General features: G+C 38.9%; 1 protein-coding gene across 1 annotated transcript in view; it reads left to right on the top strand.

Moving 5' to 3' along the window:
• The window catches only part of KPNA1 (karyopherin subunit alpha 1), a 56,581-nt gene that overhangs the window by 5,704 nt on the left and 34,026 nt on the right, over nt 1–16,851 (top strand). Inside the window, exons 2-5 of the mRNA XM_059826460.1 lie at nt 10,696–10,829; nt 13,136–13,243; nt 15,054–15,153; nt 15,688–15,782. Coding sequence (XP_059682443.1) covers nt 10,701–10,829; nt 13,136–13,243; nt 15,054–15,153; nt 15,688–15,782 — 432 coding nt within the window. The 5' untranslated portion in view covers nt 10,696–10,700. The remainder of the gene's footprint in view (nt 1–10,695; nt 10,830–13,135; nt 13,244–15,053; nt 15,154–15,687; nt 15,783–16,851) is intronic.

The following is a 16,851-nucleotide window of genomic DNA, read 5'->3' as shown; positions in this document are numbered from 1 at the left end:
CCATGGCAGCAGCACTGACCAAGGACACTGTGAGAACTAAAAGTACTACAGTCAGGCGTTGTAGCAGTTTCTGAAAGGCTCTTTGTAGAGACTTTTAAGTGTAAATGTTTATTTAACCAGATTGTTTGATAGTCTTATTTCAACTTCAGTGTTTCAATACAGTGCTCTTTTTTTCCCCCCGCTTCTGTTGAATAAGCTAAGTGAAGAGAATGGTACGTTTTGTTTCAGACTGCCCTGTGTCTGGCAGGCTTGCTTTGATATCTTTCTGTTTGTCTCTTTCTTCACGAGTTTGTGGAATTTTTCCTCTGAAGTGTTTTACAAGTCCTGGAGGGGACAAAGTGGGGGGCTTAAATCATGTCCTTAAGAACACAAAAGGAAACTGTACCTTTAAAGGCAACAGTAAAGAAGTCACTGGGTTGGAAAACATAACTTTGTGGCAAGGAGTGAGAGGTTAATGGATGTAAAACAGTGCCCTCCAGAAAGATGGAAATCAAGTCTATGTGAAGAGGCATAAAATATAGCAGACAAAAAACCCCAAAGTGATGTGAATTAGGGTTAGGGGTTTTAATGTAAATTGGAAACATAAGAGGAAGTGGAAGAGCAGCAGCAGCAAATAGCTAAATTTAATGGATTCGTTTAAATACTTCTGAAGGCCAAAGGGAATAGGGGTGCAAGGGAGCCTGGTAGGCTAGGAGCGAGTGGAGAGAAAGAAAAGATGTTAAAGGAATTACTCACTTGCTGAAATGTTGTGAGTGGCTGAAATATCTAAACAGGAGGTTCTGGAATGATGTAATGGACAAACAACAAGTTAGAAAGACCAGACCACTCTTTTTTCAGAGAACAAGAGTGGAAGTTGAACTGGTAGGAAAATTATCCAGCTTCGTACTAAGGGGCTAAAGCCTAATGGAAGGCCTTGTTTAAATAATATAACAATACTAATGAAAAAAATGCTGATGTAAATTGCAGAGGTAAGGGGCAGCGATATCATAGCAAGTCAGTGTTTTTCTGCTCTGAAGAAAAAAATGCCATCCTTAGTCTGCTACAGTTTTTGAAGTCTGTCGAGCAAGTAATGGATTAAACTGCTCTGTGTTATTTCCAAGAATGAATGTGGGGTTTCCAAGATACAAAATGCCAGCAGTAGGATGCAAGGCCTGCAGAAATATCAGTACTTTTAAATTATTTTGAACAGGGTAGAGGAACTCTGGAAAAACAGTAGAAGTAAGTTGAAACAAAACACTCAGTGAAAACCTCTGCTAAATATAAGATCTGTAGAACAGTCGGGCTGGAGATGATACCATGCCACCTCGTGAATATCTTGAACTTCATTAAACGTTGTGCAGGCTTAATAATTCATTATGAGGATAAAAAGTAGAGGTAGTCTGAGGCAGGTGATGGACAGTAAATTTCCTTTCATCAGAATTGGTTGAAAAAGGATGTTAGTAGGAGGGTATGAAAATGTGGTAGGAAGTAATGGTAGATTGTACATCGCATCATCACTTCTCTTGATACATTCATGTAAGACAGGAGTAAACGGAGTTCAGTGACATAGAAGACATTTTAAATTGGGATACAGTGAATACTTTTTTGAAACATAATTAATGCCTAGTGTCATGAGGAGGCAGAAGCTAAAAGCATTAGAATTGAAAGAAATACGACTGTGTTCCTGGATGTGTACAGAGAGTAACAGACTCAGAGTTCTAAGGGTATGCCATGAGACTTTAGCTAGTCACCAGCTGCTGAAAGCTTCCTTATGATCCAGAGTACTTATTTTTCTCTTTTTCTATTTTTATTTGATAATTCAGACTGCTTGCCAGGCTCAGCAGGAGGATTCGTATGTTCTGTGAGAAACTAACCAGTTTGACACACACAGATCTTTATTTGTTTTATTTTATTTTTTTACAGCCTGGGCATAAAGTTGAGATTATAGATAAGTGATGTGCTGATTTTAGAAATAAATATCCTGTGGCTAAACATCCTGAATGCATTTATCTCCGAAGAAGGCATTGTAAACCTACCAAATCTAGTGCTAAGGTTATACTTGAAAGAAAATTCACCTGTTGATATATGAAAATGTCATTTTGGCAAACAAACCACCTTTTGGTGGCACACAAACAACAACTTACCTTTAAGTAAAGTCAGATAATAATGTTGTGATTAGTATTAGATTGTTGTGATGTGTTTTTTGTCTGAAGCAGGATGAGATTGCCTCTTAAAAGATGCAAGACTCCTTTGTGTAGCTTCCACACGATAACATCTTTAACTGCCTATGTCATCTTGTTTTAACCTTTTTTCCTTGTATTGCAAAATGATCAGAAAGGAAAAGAGGTGTTTTTGTGAATGTGCTGTGGGTTGGATTCGAGAGCTTTTGGCAGGAGAGGTACTAGGTGCAAAGGGGATGAGGGAGGCAGTGAGCGTCATCAAGCTTTACAGTTCTTGTGGGTTTTGGCTTGATGTGGCTGATACATCAGTATTATGTGACTCTTGCGGTTGCTGATGTCCAAAGCTAGTATGAAATCAGTAGAATTTTGACTTACTGTTATTTTGTGCTTTTGCACACATATCTTCTATAATGCTGAGTCACAGCAACCAATAAATTCGTTGAAGAGAAATTTGTCAGCAGGGAAGCGTGAGGGAGGTTTGGTTTTGGTGCCTTCTGGCATTCACAACCCCAAACAAAAGTTGCTTGAATCTACAAAGTCAACTTAATTAATAATTTAGTTTATCTTTAACCTAATTGGTTTTAAAGTGTCTGGGATGTCTTACTTTCATGATATGAAATATGAAATGCTGAAAGGTGCACTCTCGCTCTCTTGTAAAGAATGTTTAGGGCATGTTAGGATGTTGGAAATGTTAGGATGTTTTTTTTCCTGACAGGTGATGACTGTCAAATGGCAGAGATGGCTGTTGTTTTTCAAAAGGTCCGATTTTTAGATATGACCTTACAAAAAATACACTGTGGGTCTGCTTGTGCAGGGAAGATGTGCTGTAACCTTAGTCAAAATACAAACGGATCTCTGCTTTAAAAGAAAAACAGATTACATTCTCGTTTGGCACACGGGAATACTTGCTTTTGTTATTTCATGTAGATGGGCATGTTAAAGTGAAGTTATTTTTTTTTTAATGTTAGTATAATCCTGTGCAGTTGAAAAGTTTAATTCCCCATCACTAGCTGCTTTGTTTTGCAACTTGTGGGAACTTCTTTGTTTCAGGTCAGTTGTGGACTGTGGGGTTATAGAAATCAGGGTAGTTTTGTCTTTTTTTTTTTTTTTTAAATGTAAAGAGATTTATTGCACTGCAATGACTTTGAACGCCGTAAAGGAATTTCGTGTTTGTAACTCAGATCAGAAAGGTTCAGTTAGTGAATTTGGTTTCCTTTTAAGTTGACCTGGCTTTGAGAGTTGGTGTTTTTTGCACTATTGCTCAAGCTTAAAAGCTTTCTGGAACTTTGAAAGATATACCTCAAGACTAAATGGACCTTTAAAAAAATGGAACTCAAACCATCTTGGAAGTACTTTGGTGACAGTGAACGTATAGTGAAGTGCTAGATTAACAGTGTATAGTCTTTTATTGATTATTTTTTTTCCTTTTTTCCCCTCCTTCGGTAAAACTGTTTTCTAATAAACCTTGTAAATGCATTACTACTTAATCTTTCCAGTGGTGTTTCTTCAAAAAAACCCACCCCATAGTCCTTAGACTTTTAGAGATTGACTTAAGTGACCAGTTGTATGGCTGTCAGTGCACCTAACTAGTAGTACAGGCTGATGTGCCAGATCAGTTTTTGAGGCAGCATCAAGTGACACATAAAGTTTATTTCTGTTAGTGGGGTTTTTGCTTCAACCAGAAATATGCTTCCTTGGTTTTCTTGTTTGTTTCTGTGTGGTTTTTAGTGTAAAAAAGGAAGATCAGGGGCCTGCCCAGCTGGTGTTGGCCTGATTTTAGGCATGTCTCCTAAAAATCCCTAATGTTTGTGAGCACAGATGATCTTTCTGAATGTTACCTGGGAGTATCATCAATTGGCCCTTCAAGAGCAGGAATTTTGAAAAAAAAATACTCTTGATACAGTTACCGTTTATTTTTATTTTAAAATTTTAAATTTATTTCATTTTCTGCCCCATTTCTTTGTGGAAGATGAGGAGATCACATTGTTGAAATGTAGCGTCCCTACAAACCTGACATCAGGTGTCCTCAACGTTGTTCCGATAACACAGTCTACTTTCTTTTCTCCCTTTTGTTTGCTTTTAAGCATGTCTTTTACATTGGAAAAAGAGTCAATACTGAACTTTTTAATTAGTCTATACTTTCATGTTCCATATTGTGTAAAACTGTATGTCTTTTCAGACCTTGTATTAATTGTCGTAAGTTTTAAGATTGGCCTCTGTTTTGGGCAGCTGGAAGTCCCACTTGCCAAATGGCCGGAGAACTAGAACATGCTGAATTTGCTGTAGATTAAGTGGGTTAATGCTTACTTTGCTATTTCACGTGTTTATAAAGGTGCTGGAACAGAAACAGTTATCAGTTAAGGCCTACTACTGGGCATGGAAAAAGCCAAAGAGAGACTAGGAAGCCTGCATAAGAAAGCAGATTTGAAGGATACAGAGATGGGCAGCAATTCCATGAAGAAGTCCCCTTGCTGCTCCCAGTTTTTAACAGAAGGCTCCTAAAAGTCCGAACCTTGTTTCAAGGCTATATATGCTATGCGTTTTTAGTTACAAATGTTATATTCCATTTGAAGCTCCTTTAATCTTCTGGCCTTTTGGATAGCAGAAGGTGGTGCTTCTGTTTCTTCTCCATCGTTCTTGTGTGATGGTTGCCCTAGGAGTGTGGGTCCCTGCTATTCTGCAGAAACTGAAGTCCCTCCTAGTGAATAGCGTTCTGCCTGCTGCTGCTGCTTTCCCCAGCCACCGAAAATGAAATTCACATGATCGTTTTGTTTCCTTGTTAGTGCTAGGTTTTGATATATCATCAGCAAAACTTACTTTGCAGGTCTCTACAAATACTGTAACTGTTCATTTTATAGTGCCTGTGAGACATGTTTCCCAATCCCATTTTACAGCTAGAGAAAGTTAAGCAAAGGTTTTGGAAATCGGCTCTGTTGTGCTTGAGCAATAGCTTTTTGTAGTTGAGACAGTTAAATGTCCTTTCTTCTAGACATCCCGAGCTTTACAAGAGTCTGAAGACATTGGAAATTAGAAAGTAACACCCCTGTCCCTCAGGTGATAGGGGTGTTTCTGCTGACGGGCATTCCTGTAGACCCCTATAATCCAGTATGCTTTGTCAAATAATTTTGCAAAAGAAGCAAATACAGCCTCACCAAAATGTGTGTCTGATTGAGCCGGTTTTTCAAACAACAGGAGGTGGCAGTGAAGAGAGAAGTCAGTCTGCTGATTTTCTGTATTTTCTTTTTTCCTCAGATAACACTGTCAACAGTGTAGAGACTCGGTGGATGTGTTTTCATCTCTCTAGGGTGATGGCAGATGTAGGGTGTTGCTCTAGAAGTTTTTTCCAGGGAAATAGCATTAATCCCAGGTGATATTTTTATCATTCTACGCCCTATATTATTCATGGTTTTACTATGAAGACCTTTCATTGTCTGTCACCTCCAAGAAAGCTGAGAATTTATGTCCACGAGATTGAAACACTTCTGTTAGCATTCCGAACCTGTTGCCTTAGAATTGTCAGAAAGCAAATTAGAAGGACTTCCCAAAATCGATACTTCGTGGGGAAAAAACTAAACACGTTTGTGGCCAAAGTGTTGGATTTGTAGGGAGTGTGTTGGTGAGAGTAACGGATGACCAAGTGCTGCTTTCAGGGTAGTTTTTTTAAACTGGATGGGTTTTCTAGTCTCTCACTAAGAGTGTCAGAAGATGATGCATCCTGTAATCAGAGGTCAGTGAATTACTCAAACATCTGTCCAGGCTGTGCTGTAGGGATTTGGCGTGATGTCAAGAAGCATGATTGTGAGGAAACTAATTCTCTGGGAGGTCTAGAGTCCTATAGCAGAGCCATCAAACAAACAAAAATCCCCTTGGAAGTAAAGGTTTTGTAGCGTAGCTGAACCATTTCTTTCCTTGAATAATTCCAGCTTCTCTCACTGCTTGGAATTCCATCTTGACAGTGCCGTTTCCAATGCGGGTTGTCCTTTCAGGGCCGACAGTGCCTCTCCTGACTTTTCACTGTCTCTCTGGCAGCAATCTAAAGGAGAGGCAGCAGTTTGACAGTACAGTAGAGCTCACAAGAATGCCTCTGGTGAGTCCTTTCCTTCTGACAACTGCCTCTGTTAGTTAGGAAACGTAGACTGGTAGTATGTTGGATCATACATCTTCAAAATAACATTTTTTTTTATCAGTTACACTGTTTGTCTTCAACCTCCTTGTCTGCCTTCATTTTCAAGTCTTCCTCTTCTGATATATTTCCATTGGAAGGCAGAATTTCTTGTACAGGTTTACACTTCTGAAATACTTTTTTTTTCCTTCTTATTCCCACCCCTAATTCCAAAGAAGGAAAGTTTGTCTCTAACAGTCTTTAATATCAGCAGTGTATATGGTAATTTTAGTTTCAGTCATCTTGGCTATATATACACCATTGGGCAGGTCTTGATTTGTAAGGCCTTTATTTTTACATCTGGATACTTCTGACGTGTGGAATATCCAAGAGCATTAGTCACATGGCATTCCTTCTAGCAAAGCCCTTAAGTCTAGTGACAGTGATATCTGATTTAAGAAGGCAGGGAGTTCATTTTTGTTCCTAGCTAGATAATTGCTTGGGACAAGGCAGGTCATCGCAGTAAGTGACTCTGCATTTCCCAGCGCCTCTGAATTTCCTTGACTTGATGAGCAAGGAGAAATGCAGTACACTTTTCCTTTCTCCTAGAAATGTGTGCTTAGAACATATCCGCATTTGGTAGGGCACTTGTCTTAATCAGTGAAAAATTTGGGGATCATGATTTCCTTAGTGAAATGCAGACATTCAGGAATAGATGGTGTTTTTAATTTTACTAAAAATCATTTTTTCATGGCAGCCAAACTGAGGGGGCGAAAGCATCATATGGGGTTTGAGTGGTGCTATGCAAAACCCCAAAGGATACACTGTGAAAACTCCTCACCGGGTCGCCAGAGTTTTTTATCTACGGATGGGAGTATCAATGTGGAAAATACTATGCTATCTTTAGGAATGAAAAGATGGGTAGAACATTTCCATGACAACCACCACAGATTTTTCGCCAGAAGTAGCATTAATTTCGATAGTGCAGGGAAGATCCAGGGTTTACTATGTGCTGTGAAATTACCACGGGTGAATTTAAAGTGACCATTGAAAGATTTTCGCTTAAGCCACAACAAAGCTGCTGAAGGTGAATGAGAGGCGATTTGAAGTTGTTTTGCCTCTGTTGTTTAGTCTGGGGAAAAGGAGATTTATAGAAAACAGTCCTTGGCTGACTGTAACAACTAACGTAGGATTGTTTTATTTTCAGTCTTGCAAAGTTATTTGTGTGCTCACACTGAATAGGTCTAAAGGCGCCAGCAGTAGGTGAGGGCTGGATGAAATCCTTCATGTGGTCATTGAATTTTTCACCAGTAGTCAGGGAACCAGTAAAAGAATGATGAAGAAAGAATTGATTTTAGGAGATACTGAGGATATTACAAAAGCTGCTTTTAGAAATTAACTTTGGATTTAATTGTTACACAGGTTAGATGGCCACATACCCACTTTACCTACCTGCCTGCGTGTTGGGATTTTGTTTATTTACTACCAGTGAGGGACTACTATGAAATAAATCATTGAACTTGTTAGTAGTTGAATTTGGCAACTTCTCAATGGTGGAGGGAGCTTAGGTTTTTTCACCTTTAATAGAAGAATCTTTGTCTTCCTAGTCATTTGGTGGTAGGAATTTGTAGGAAGTTTTTACTCCTGCTGTACACAATACACTAGTTTGAAAAGATTTTAAGTGTACAGATTACTCAGAAAATAGAGGAGGGGGTTTGTCAGCAAAGTGAGGTGTCTTGAAAGTCAGAAATGAGCATAGCCAAAAGTTACAGCTAAAGCTTGTAAAGGGTGTCATAAATAGAAGATAATTCTTAAGTTATAAAAATAGAATGAGAAAAATGTGAGGGGTTGAGGTGTCAGAGAATTCAAATAAGAAACTGGGAAACGTTGTGCCTGTATTTTCAATAAACGAAATGATGATATAAAACGGAATGGGAGAGGGCAAATAGAGCTCTGAGTGGAAAATGAAAATCCTTTCAATTTTACTTCTGACTTTAAGGAAGTAGTCATATGCACGTTGGGAGATGAGGGGAAATTAGGCAAATAAGTACAATGAGGAAGAATACGCTAAGGGCAGTTGCTGATGATGAGGTTGGGTGGTGCCATTGATGTTTAGAAACATTTGGAATGTCATTTGGAGGGGTTACAGAGTCAGAAGTGAGGTGAAATTTTGTAATAAGGAATAAAGGTGCTCACTCTCAAGGATTTCTTTAAACTAAGAACTTTCAGGGATTAAAAGTGAAGGTGTGAAATGATCACAGGAGCTACTGGAGTCCTGAAATCCCAAATAAAAGCAAATGTAATTTTGTAAGTTTGAGAAGATGCGTTTCAGATAAAAACGGAGAATTATTAATAATGTCACGGAAGGCCTGAGTTCTTATCCAGGCTGTTGTGTATGCCCGTGGTTGTTCATGCTTGAGGGCAGGTTGACTAGCGCGACTGCAAAGCCGTTTTCCTGTTAGGCATGTCCTTTTAGCTCCTGGTGTCCCTCTGGTGTTTGAGTTCATTTTCTTAATTCTGAAATATATCAAATATTTCTTTCAAAATGTTTTAGAAACAAAAGAAATTTTGTACTCTGAGTATTTGTTAGCCTGAACTTCTTTTTACAGTTAAAATCCAGGGCTTCCCCAAATACTTTGTATGTTTAATATACAGGTAGTAGTCACTTTAACTAAATAGGGGAAGAAGATGTTATTGCCAAGCATATTGCGAGGAACGTGAACACTTTAAGCTCAGACACCTAAACACAGGAAGAAAAGGGTCTCTAAGCTGTTAAGAACGACGTAGGGAACTTCTGGCATTCTGAGATTTATCTTTTTGTAGAACCTTTCTTTAAAAAAATAGCCATTTCGGGAAGAGCCTTTTCAGCAGAATTAGGCTGCTGAATTACTTACCTATATGCTCAGGTTTTTATGTTGCATTCAGTGCAATCTGTGACTGATCTTGAATACAGTAGTTCTATGTCCCTTAACAGTTCTTTAAATCTCAGTTGGCAGAGTACAGTAACGCTTGAAGTGATGCCTGAAATGTCTTCTGTGAAAGTCACTTCTGATCATCAGAATTCTTATAAATGGTTGTCAGGTAGCAGCAACTTAAAAAGAGGCTCTAATAAGAAGCACATTTGGGTATCATCTCTTTTTTTTTAAATCTCTTAAAACTCTCTGTGCTAACTTGAAAGAAGGGGAGGTTAGAGTAGACTCGATCATATGTTTGATGTATTTTAAATAAGAAACCTAAGCTGTTGAGAGTGTATACAATCATGTTGCTCCATTTTAAAGTAAAAAGTGCAGAGGAGATAATTTATCACCTGGTGATTCTGTACTTACGGAATTTGGTGTGGGTAGCATATTTAATACATCATGTTAGGGCATATGAAAGAGAACTTTAAAAGCCTTGTAGAGTAACTTTTTGTGTAGTATAGTTTTCTAAATTTTTTATTAGAGTTGCAGATATTTACAACATATTGGAGATTCTGCGTCTCTATGAAGCTGCATGGAAATACTGAGATGTTTAGAATTTGGTTCCCAACCTTTTTTGGGTCTAAAGGGGGGGATGTAAGGAGAGAAGTAGCAGTAGCAGAATGGAGCACCAGATCCACAGCCCATTGATTGAAGGGGGAGATCTTTCCACGCAGTTTTATAGCAATTGATTTACGCTAAGTAGCTCTGAAGCGCAGCATTGTGCATGTGAACATCATCATGGGTAGATATAAATGCTGATCCACTGAGTTACATAAGACAGTACTTGGAAATCATAGACTGAAAAAAGGCCCTTCCGCATAAATAGCGGCAGGATTAGAGGCTGGCGAGGAGGGGAAGAATAGCACAGCTTTCTTTGCAGGAGTGAGCATTTTCAGTGGTTAAACCATCCTCACCTAAAATTTCTCTCTCTCCATTTCATTTTTCTTGTAGGTCTTCTCTGGAGAGAAGGAACACAGGATTGTGTTGAATTAACTTAAAATGTGGATTTGGAGTGCAAAAAAGCCCCTGTGCTGACTTGCAAAGGGATTTAAGCTAAAAAGCAGCTAAGACCCCTTCACTTTTGAGTGAAGACAGGGGCATATAATTGGTTTGGCTATTTCCCTGTACGGAGAAATGTTAAGATTTATTAGTGCAGCTTTCTTTTTAGCCCAGGCTGTATCCTCTGCTTTATAGATCTCAATTCTTTCTTAATAAAATATTTAACTTATCCATGCCTTGCAGCCTCAGTGAGTAAAATAGAAGTTTGTTGGTCTGATGTGAAGAACTGGTACACGGAACTGACGTTTGCGTGAAATTTTGCTTTACGTCTTCTAAGTTATTGGAAGTTAGGTGGCAGGATATAGAGGGGCAGTGGCTGGAATTGCATGGCTACAGAGATGAAGACAGAATATAAAATTATGTGTTGTTGAAGAGTAATTGTTTTCTGACTTCTCTTTTTAATTGCATTGTAAAGGAATCATGACGACCTCAGGAAAAGAGAACTTCCGACTGAAGAGCTACAAGAACAAGTCTCTAAACCCTGATGAGATGCGTCGCAGGCGGGAGGAAGAGGGTCTTCAACTGCGGAAGCAAAAGAGAGAGGAACAGGTACTGTACTACGGTTGTGATTACTGTAACCAGTCCTTAAACAGTCTTGTCTCATGCTGTCTCTAGTTCTTGGCTTCTCCCAAGCCCCTTCTTAGTTGTTCCTGCCCTGCCAGATTCATACATTGTCAGTCTGAAATCGGAGTCACTTGCAGACTTTATTGCCTCTTCTGCAGGTGGTACAAAACTTAGAGTGAGTGCTCCTCATTCACTCAAGTGTAAGATTGGCCAGAGCAGCTTGGCAATAAAGGTGATTTGAACAAAACTGTCTGACCTCACTGACGGTGATTGAGGAATCCCTGTTTTGTTATTTGTTTATGGTGGGGTTTTTTTTGCTACTTGAGTTGTGGTGGCTCTAATCTCTGTTCAAAGAGTGGCAAGCTGGGGTGAAATGGAAGGAAACATCGCAGCTAGAAGAGGAGGAGGAGAAGGTCTGACCAAGTCCTTTGAAGTTGCACTAATGACTTCCTTGAGGGAAGAAATAATTTGTTGACCTGATTCTTCTCAGTTTTCTGTCTTTGTAAATTCATAAATGAAATGAAACTTAAAAAGGTTCATGCTACGTTTATGCCCGTAAGGCTGGTACCTTGAGTAGTGGGTTTAGTAGGTGTTGTAAGCAAAATGATTGAGAAAAATGCTTGGAAATGAAGCTTCTCTACCTGGTCGTGTCTTGCTAGTTCTTACTTCTTCATTCACATTGCAGAGTGGCAGGTGCTCTGCAGGTTTAATCAGGAAACAGCAGCGGTGATGAGACATGATAAAAACGATCTGCTGATAAAAAGTTGTGTTCATTGGAAGCTTTACAGGATTGGTTCAGTTTGGTTCAATTTCAAACAAAGCTATAATGAAGCCTTTTTCATCAGTGTTGAGGTTTCTGGAGTTAGAATCAAGATAGTAATATACTTGTGTTTGGAATGGTAGGTTCAGTCTGTAGTCTGTTCCGTTTAATGTCGCTTTCACAGTGTCAACACCAGATGCTTTCAAGGAAAGTCAGGGGAGTGTTCTGGGACAGAATTGCAATACTTCTTGTTGATTTTCCTCAGTAACTGCAGGCAGCATTTGCAGACTACTGGTAGCACAGAACATCCTCGGTCTTATCTGTAAAGCCATTACTAAATTATGAAAATGATGAGTTGTTTTCTGTCTTATCTGTGCCTCTGACCTCTGTTGGACCTGATTACCATGGGTTGGCTAAAGAAAGTGTGTGGCAGTATTTCCTTCTGTTAAGGAAAATCGTTAGTCCTAACCAGAAGTGGAGCTGCAAGCAGAATCTGCAGCTCTGCAATTTCACACCTTGTGCAGGTTCTTCTCTTTTACGTATTTGGCACGTAGGTCATTGAAGTTTGTTTAAATTCCCTGTTTTTTGTTTTTGTGGTGTTTTTTTTAAGCTGAATAACCCCACAAAAACAACCTGAGGAATCTGAATTTTCACATAACTTGCCAACGTATAAATTCTCGTTTAAGATTGTATTTGAGCATGTTTGTTGAGCTTGAGCGAGCACATCATACAGTAGCTTAGAAGGAATAACATTCCACAAGGATGTCTATCACTGACCTGGGGTTGCTGTAGACTTAGCAGTTTTGCATATTGTTTCCTCCCCATCTTCTCTGGAGAGAAGGGTAACAGCAGGTCTGTGTCAGGGCTCTGTCTTGCGTGTCTGCAGTGGTGCAAATCCGACATGGCTTGATGCTGGAGTCTTATTTCCTGAACTCAACAGGCCAAACCCAAACCCATCTTGTCATTGCTGATGTTTCTTCCAGTCAGACAGCTGGATTAAGGGGAGAAGCTGTAGCCTCTCTAGCTCTCCTTACGACATCTCAAACTGGGTACCTTCGCTAAGTGGTAGCAACCAAATTCTCTTCATCCAGTATAATTTCAATCTCATGTGATCATCCTCCAAAGCCTCCTCTTTGCCACCATAACTCAATTACTCCAGCCGCTGCAGGTGTTCTGCAAAGATCTGTTGTACACTGCGATTTTTCAGGTCTCGGAGCTCCAGCATCCTCTGCCACTCAGCTGCAAGCAATTGTCTGGAAGCTAGTGATAGCTCATAGATGGAGGGGGACAGTGAAGAACAGAAGGGAATATCAGTGAGGATTTTCCAGAAATGTTGGGAAACAGTATTCTAGCACGTTGCTCTTTTCATTTGCTCCATGACTAAACTTTCTCCATTTACTGTGTGGAGGAGTCCTGTAGCCAGTCCTGTACGCTTTCAGGTGATAGCGTATGTCGTTTTTATTGCAGCCTAACATGCCATGCTGTGTATATATTGGCTATGTAATACATGTTAAATACCTTCTCTCTCTAGTTGTTTAAACGCCGAAATGTTGCGACAGCCGAGGAAGAAGCGGAGGAGGAAGTGATGTCAGATGGTGGCTTCCATGAGGCTCAGATGAACAACATGGAGATGACCTCTGTAAGTGATGAGAAAGGAATACAATGTTTGTTCAAACTGAGCCGGCCTGTCGTGCAGTGACTTGAGGGGAATGGAATTCCAGAAAAATGTGGAAAACGGCATTCAAAAAGCTTATGGACAGCTCTTAAACACCTGTCCGAGTGAACTGCCCTGGAACAGATTACGTGAGAGAAAAGTGTTACGGATAGAGTGAGTGGTTGCTCAGTGGATATGCTTTCCAGAGAATTAAATAAAATGTCGTTGTTCCAGGCAGGCTGATTACTTCCTGGTTTTGATGTTCACCATTATGGGTGATTTTATCAACTGTTGCCCAGAGTTGTTGGGGTTTTAAAATCTGAAATTCATAATGCTTTAAACATGAAAATACAAACCAGGCAATGTGCTATTGCAATTTACAAAGTGAAAAGGGGCTCAGTGGAAATCTTTGTTAGCAGACTTTCAAGTGGCATCATCTTTAGTGAGGGTGTTGGAAACACAGCTAGACCTAGCTTATTTATCTGCATGTGTCCTTTCCAAGCTGAAATTTCATCCTACAGAAAGAACTTTTAGTGGAAATTAGACTCTTCCGCTTTTTCCCTGTTTCTTTACCCCAGTCCTCTCCCTGGAAAGAAAAACGGTAAGGGATTTGGGCTGTAACAGAGATTTAAGTAAAGTGCAGTCCTGACTGAAGTCTGACCCCTCATCTTCACACTTAGGTCTGTACTCGGGGTATGCACATGATGTTTTCATGGAAATCAGGCTGGGCTTGGTTTCTGTTGGTGGTTATACCAGCCTTGAAAATTGCTGAGAAACAGAGAAATGCCTGTAAACAATGTGGTAGATCACTAATAGAATGTAACGTTTTATTCTTCAAGATAGTCTTCAAACGTCAGACAAGTCCTAAATACCATTTAGTCATTTGTGTGAAAGCTTATATGAAATGAATAGATAGTAAAAATTAAGGAAAGGAACCTGTCTGATTGAGATGGGTACTACCATTATATGGTTTACTATTTTAAATATCATTAATTTCAGGGTCTTAACAGTTGGAGCTGTTAGCTGTTACAGACAAAGCTTAAGTATTTTCAGCACTGTCATCTGTTACCCTATCTATCTAAGGGTTTGGATCAGATCTATCTGAGGATTTAGATCAGAAGAAGTGGAAGAAAAAAATCTGACTTCCCTTATGCTTCTTTACATGCGTGATGAACAGAATGTCAGGTTGTACCTGGCATAAGAAAGGTTGCTGATTTAATTTAGCTGTGTTAGTGGAAACTGTCAGTATTATGGAAAATTTAATACTCTGTTTGATTATGACAAGCATTAGGTTTGTCAACTCTTCTAAAAATGACAGGTCCTGTACATTTTGGTGTAAGAGAATGACTCAAAATGTACATGTTGCAGGAATCTAAACAATAGCATAATCAAAGTGGTGTTCTTGCATAACTGTAATTGCTATTCCAATTTAAACTACCTTTTGTTGAAGCTGACAATTTTACATTTATTTTAGAGGAGGGGAGATAGAAAAAGAGGGGAGAGAATACTGCTGAGAGGTTCTGAAAAGTAATTTTCTTGCCATAGCTTAAGTCAAATTTGAATTTTGGCTTCCGGAGAAGAAAGACTACAGTTAAGAATGATACTGTTTATGTAGATGTACATATATGATGACTAATTTGTTGTCCATACTGCTCTTATTTAGGTTTTTACTCAACAAGAGAGAAAACTGATACCAGTTTAGCAAATGTTGTATCCTTTTTACCACTAATCCCAGATTTTCTTCTCCCTCTTGCTCTCTGTCACTCTCATTCTGTCTCCCCCACCTGAATCCTAGAGTGCAGTCATCACCTCTGATATGATTGAGATGATTTTCTCCAATAGTCCAGAACAGCAGCTTTCAGCCACCCAGAAATTCCGAAAGCTTCTTTCTAAAGGTAAGGGCTGAAATTACTTGGAGAAAAATGTAGAAGCGTCCCTGGCATATGTTTTTACTTTGACGATGATAAAGATTGAGTTTCATACAGAAATTTCTGGGTGAGGCTCTGTTTTGGAAAATGTCAGCTAGGTTCTGTTCTTGAAATGTGTAAAACTACTAAATGATGTGGATGTGATCTCTGCTTTGTAATGTGTTGTAGACGGTGTCTCTATGGCTCAAATATGCTGCTTTACAGAAGCTGAGCTCTGTGTGTGCCAGAGTGACCGCAGAACCACTGCTGTGAAGTTGGTCTGCCTGGATTACTGAGTGCCTTAGTGTTTTGAATTATATTACCCCATTACCTCAAAATTCACTTTTGGTGATTTATGTGAATCCATTGCCGTTTAGTATAGGTAAAACAGCATTGCACAAAAAGAATACATTTTCAGAAAAGAGGAGTCAGTATGTCATTGGATATTATTTTGATGCTGTAACTTGAAAATTTCCCAACAAAAAAATGAATGTATCTAACTTTGCTTTTTATTTTAAATAGAACCAAATCCCCCAATAGATGAAGTCATAAGCACACCAGGAGTGGTGGCCAGGTTTGTGGAGTTCCTCAAACGAAAAGAAAACTGTACATTACAGGTATAAAAATATATCTATCTTCCTATATTGTGAAGGCATTTGGTGATGCAAATTAGGTAGAAAATAATCAGTGATGTGCTTAATTAGCTGTACTTCCTCTCATTTTCTTCACTAGAGTAAAAAAGCTATTTTATCTTCAGGTTTTCTAGCAAGACTTCTGATGGGAACAGGAGAGAGAGATGTCTGAGTTGTGTTGTGTGATGGCTAGGATGGGGTCTTTACACTTTCTCACGTAACAAAAACAGAGTTTGAAATTTGGACCTCACCAGATGAAAAGCTATTAAACTAAACTTTAGTGTTTGGGTTTTTTGGTACTAATTGAAGACAGTTTTAAATCTTTAGAATTACGACTTAAATATTTAATTGAATTAAAAAAAGTTTAGAATTAGGATTACAATCCATAATGATAAACATAGAAACCTTGAAACTTACTTGCTTTGGTTTGAAAAAACTAAATTGTGTCTGCTACAATGGTGGTTAATTTGTCTTGGACTTTCTTCTTGGAGCTTCATCTCATTTCCAGCTGTCCTTTTCTCTGGTCAGAGTTCGTTCTTCTGGGCTAGTAGAAAATGAAAGAAAAAGAATTCTCTAGTAAAAGAAAAAAAATGTTAACGGGTAATCATTAAATACAATATACAGGTTAGAATCAATGTTCTTTCAAAATGCATAAGGCAACAAGTTTGTTAATGCCATGTGAAATCCAAATTTTGGTGAGTGGAGATATGAAAAAATTTGATACTTTTTTCCCCTCACTCATTAGAGAAAAGGTATCGTTTATAGGAGTTACTTTTCAGATTGATACCCACAGAATTCCAAAGGTGTATTAGCTACTTTTGAGGAGTCTGTGGGCAGTACCTAAGGGTGTATATCAGATTTAAGCCAGTTTATTGGTTTGCAACTCCAGTGCAAAGTTCGTAAGCAATCTGATACAAAAAAAAAATAATGCCTTTTATTACTTATAGGGCCTCTAGCATGGAAGCCTAAGACAGGCAGATACAGGGAGACAAGCTCCTAATATTTGAAGGACATATTTGAATAGGAGGGGAAGATAAGGGTAGAGGGTAATTCA

This window comes from Gavia stellata, chromosome 1 (genome assembly GCF_030936135.1).
Source record: "Gavia stellata isolate bGavSte3 chromosome 1, bGavSte3.hap2, whole genome shotgun sequence".
NCBI classification, from domain to species: domain Eukaryota; kingdom Metazoa; phylum Chordata; class Aves; order Gaviiformes; family Gaviidae; genus Gavia; species Gavia stellata.
This window is presented reverse-complemented; position numbering and strand designations above follow the sequence as displayed.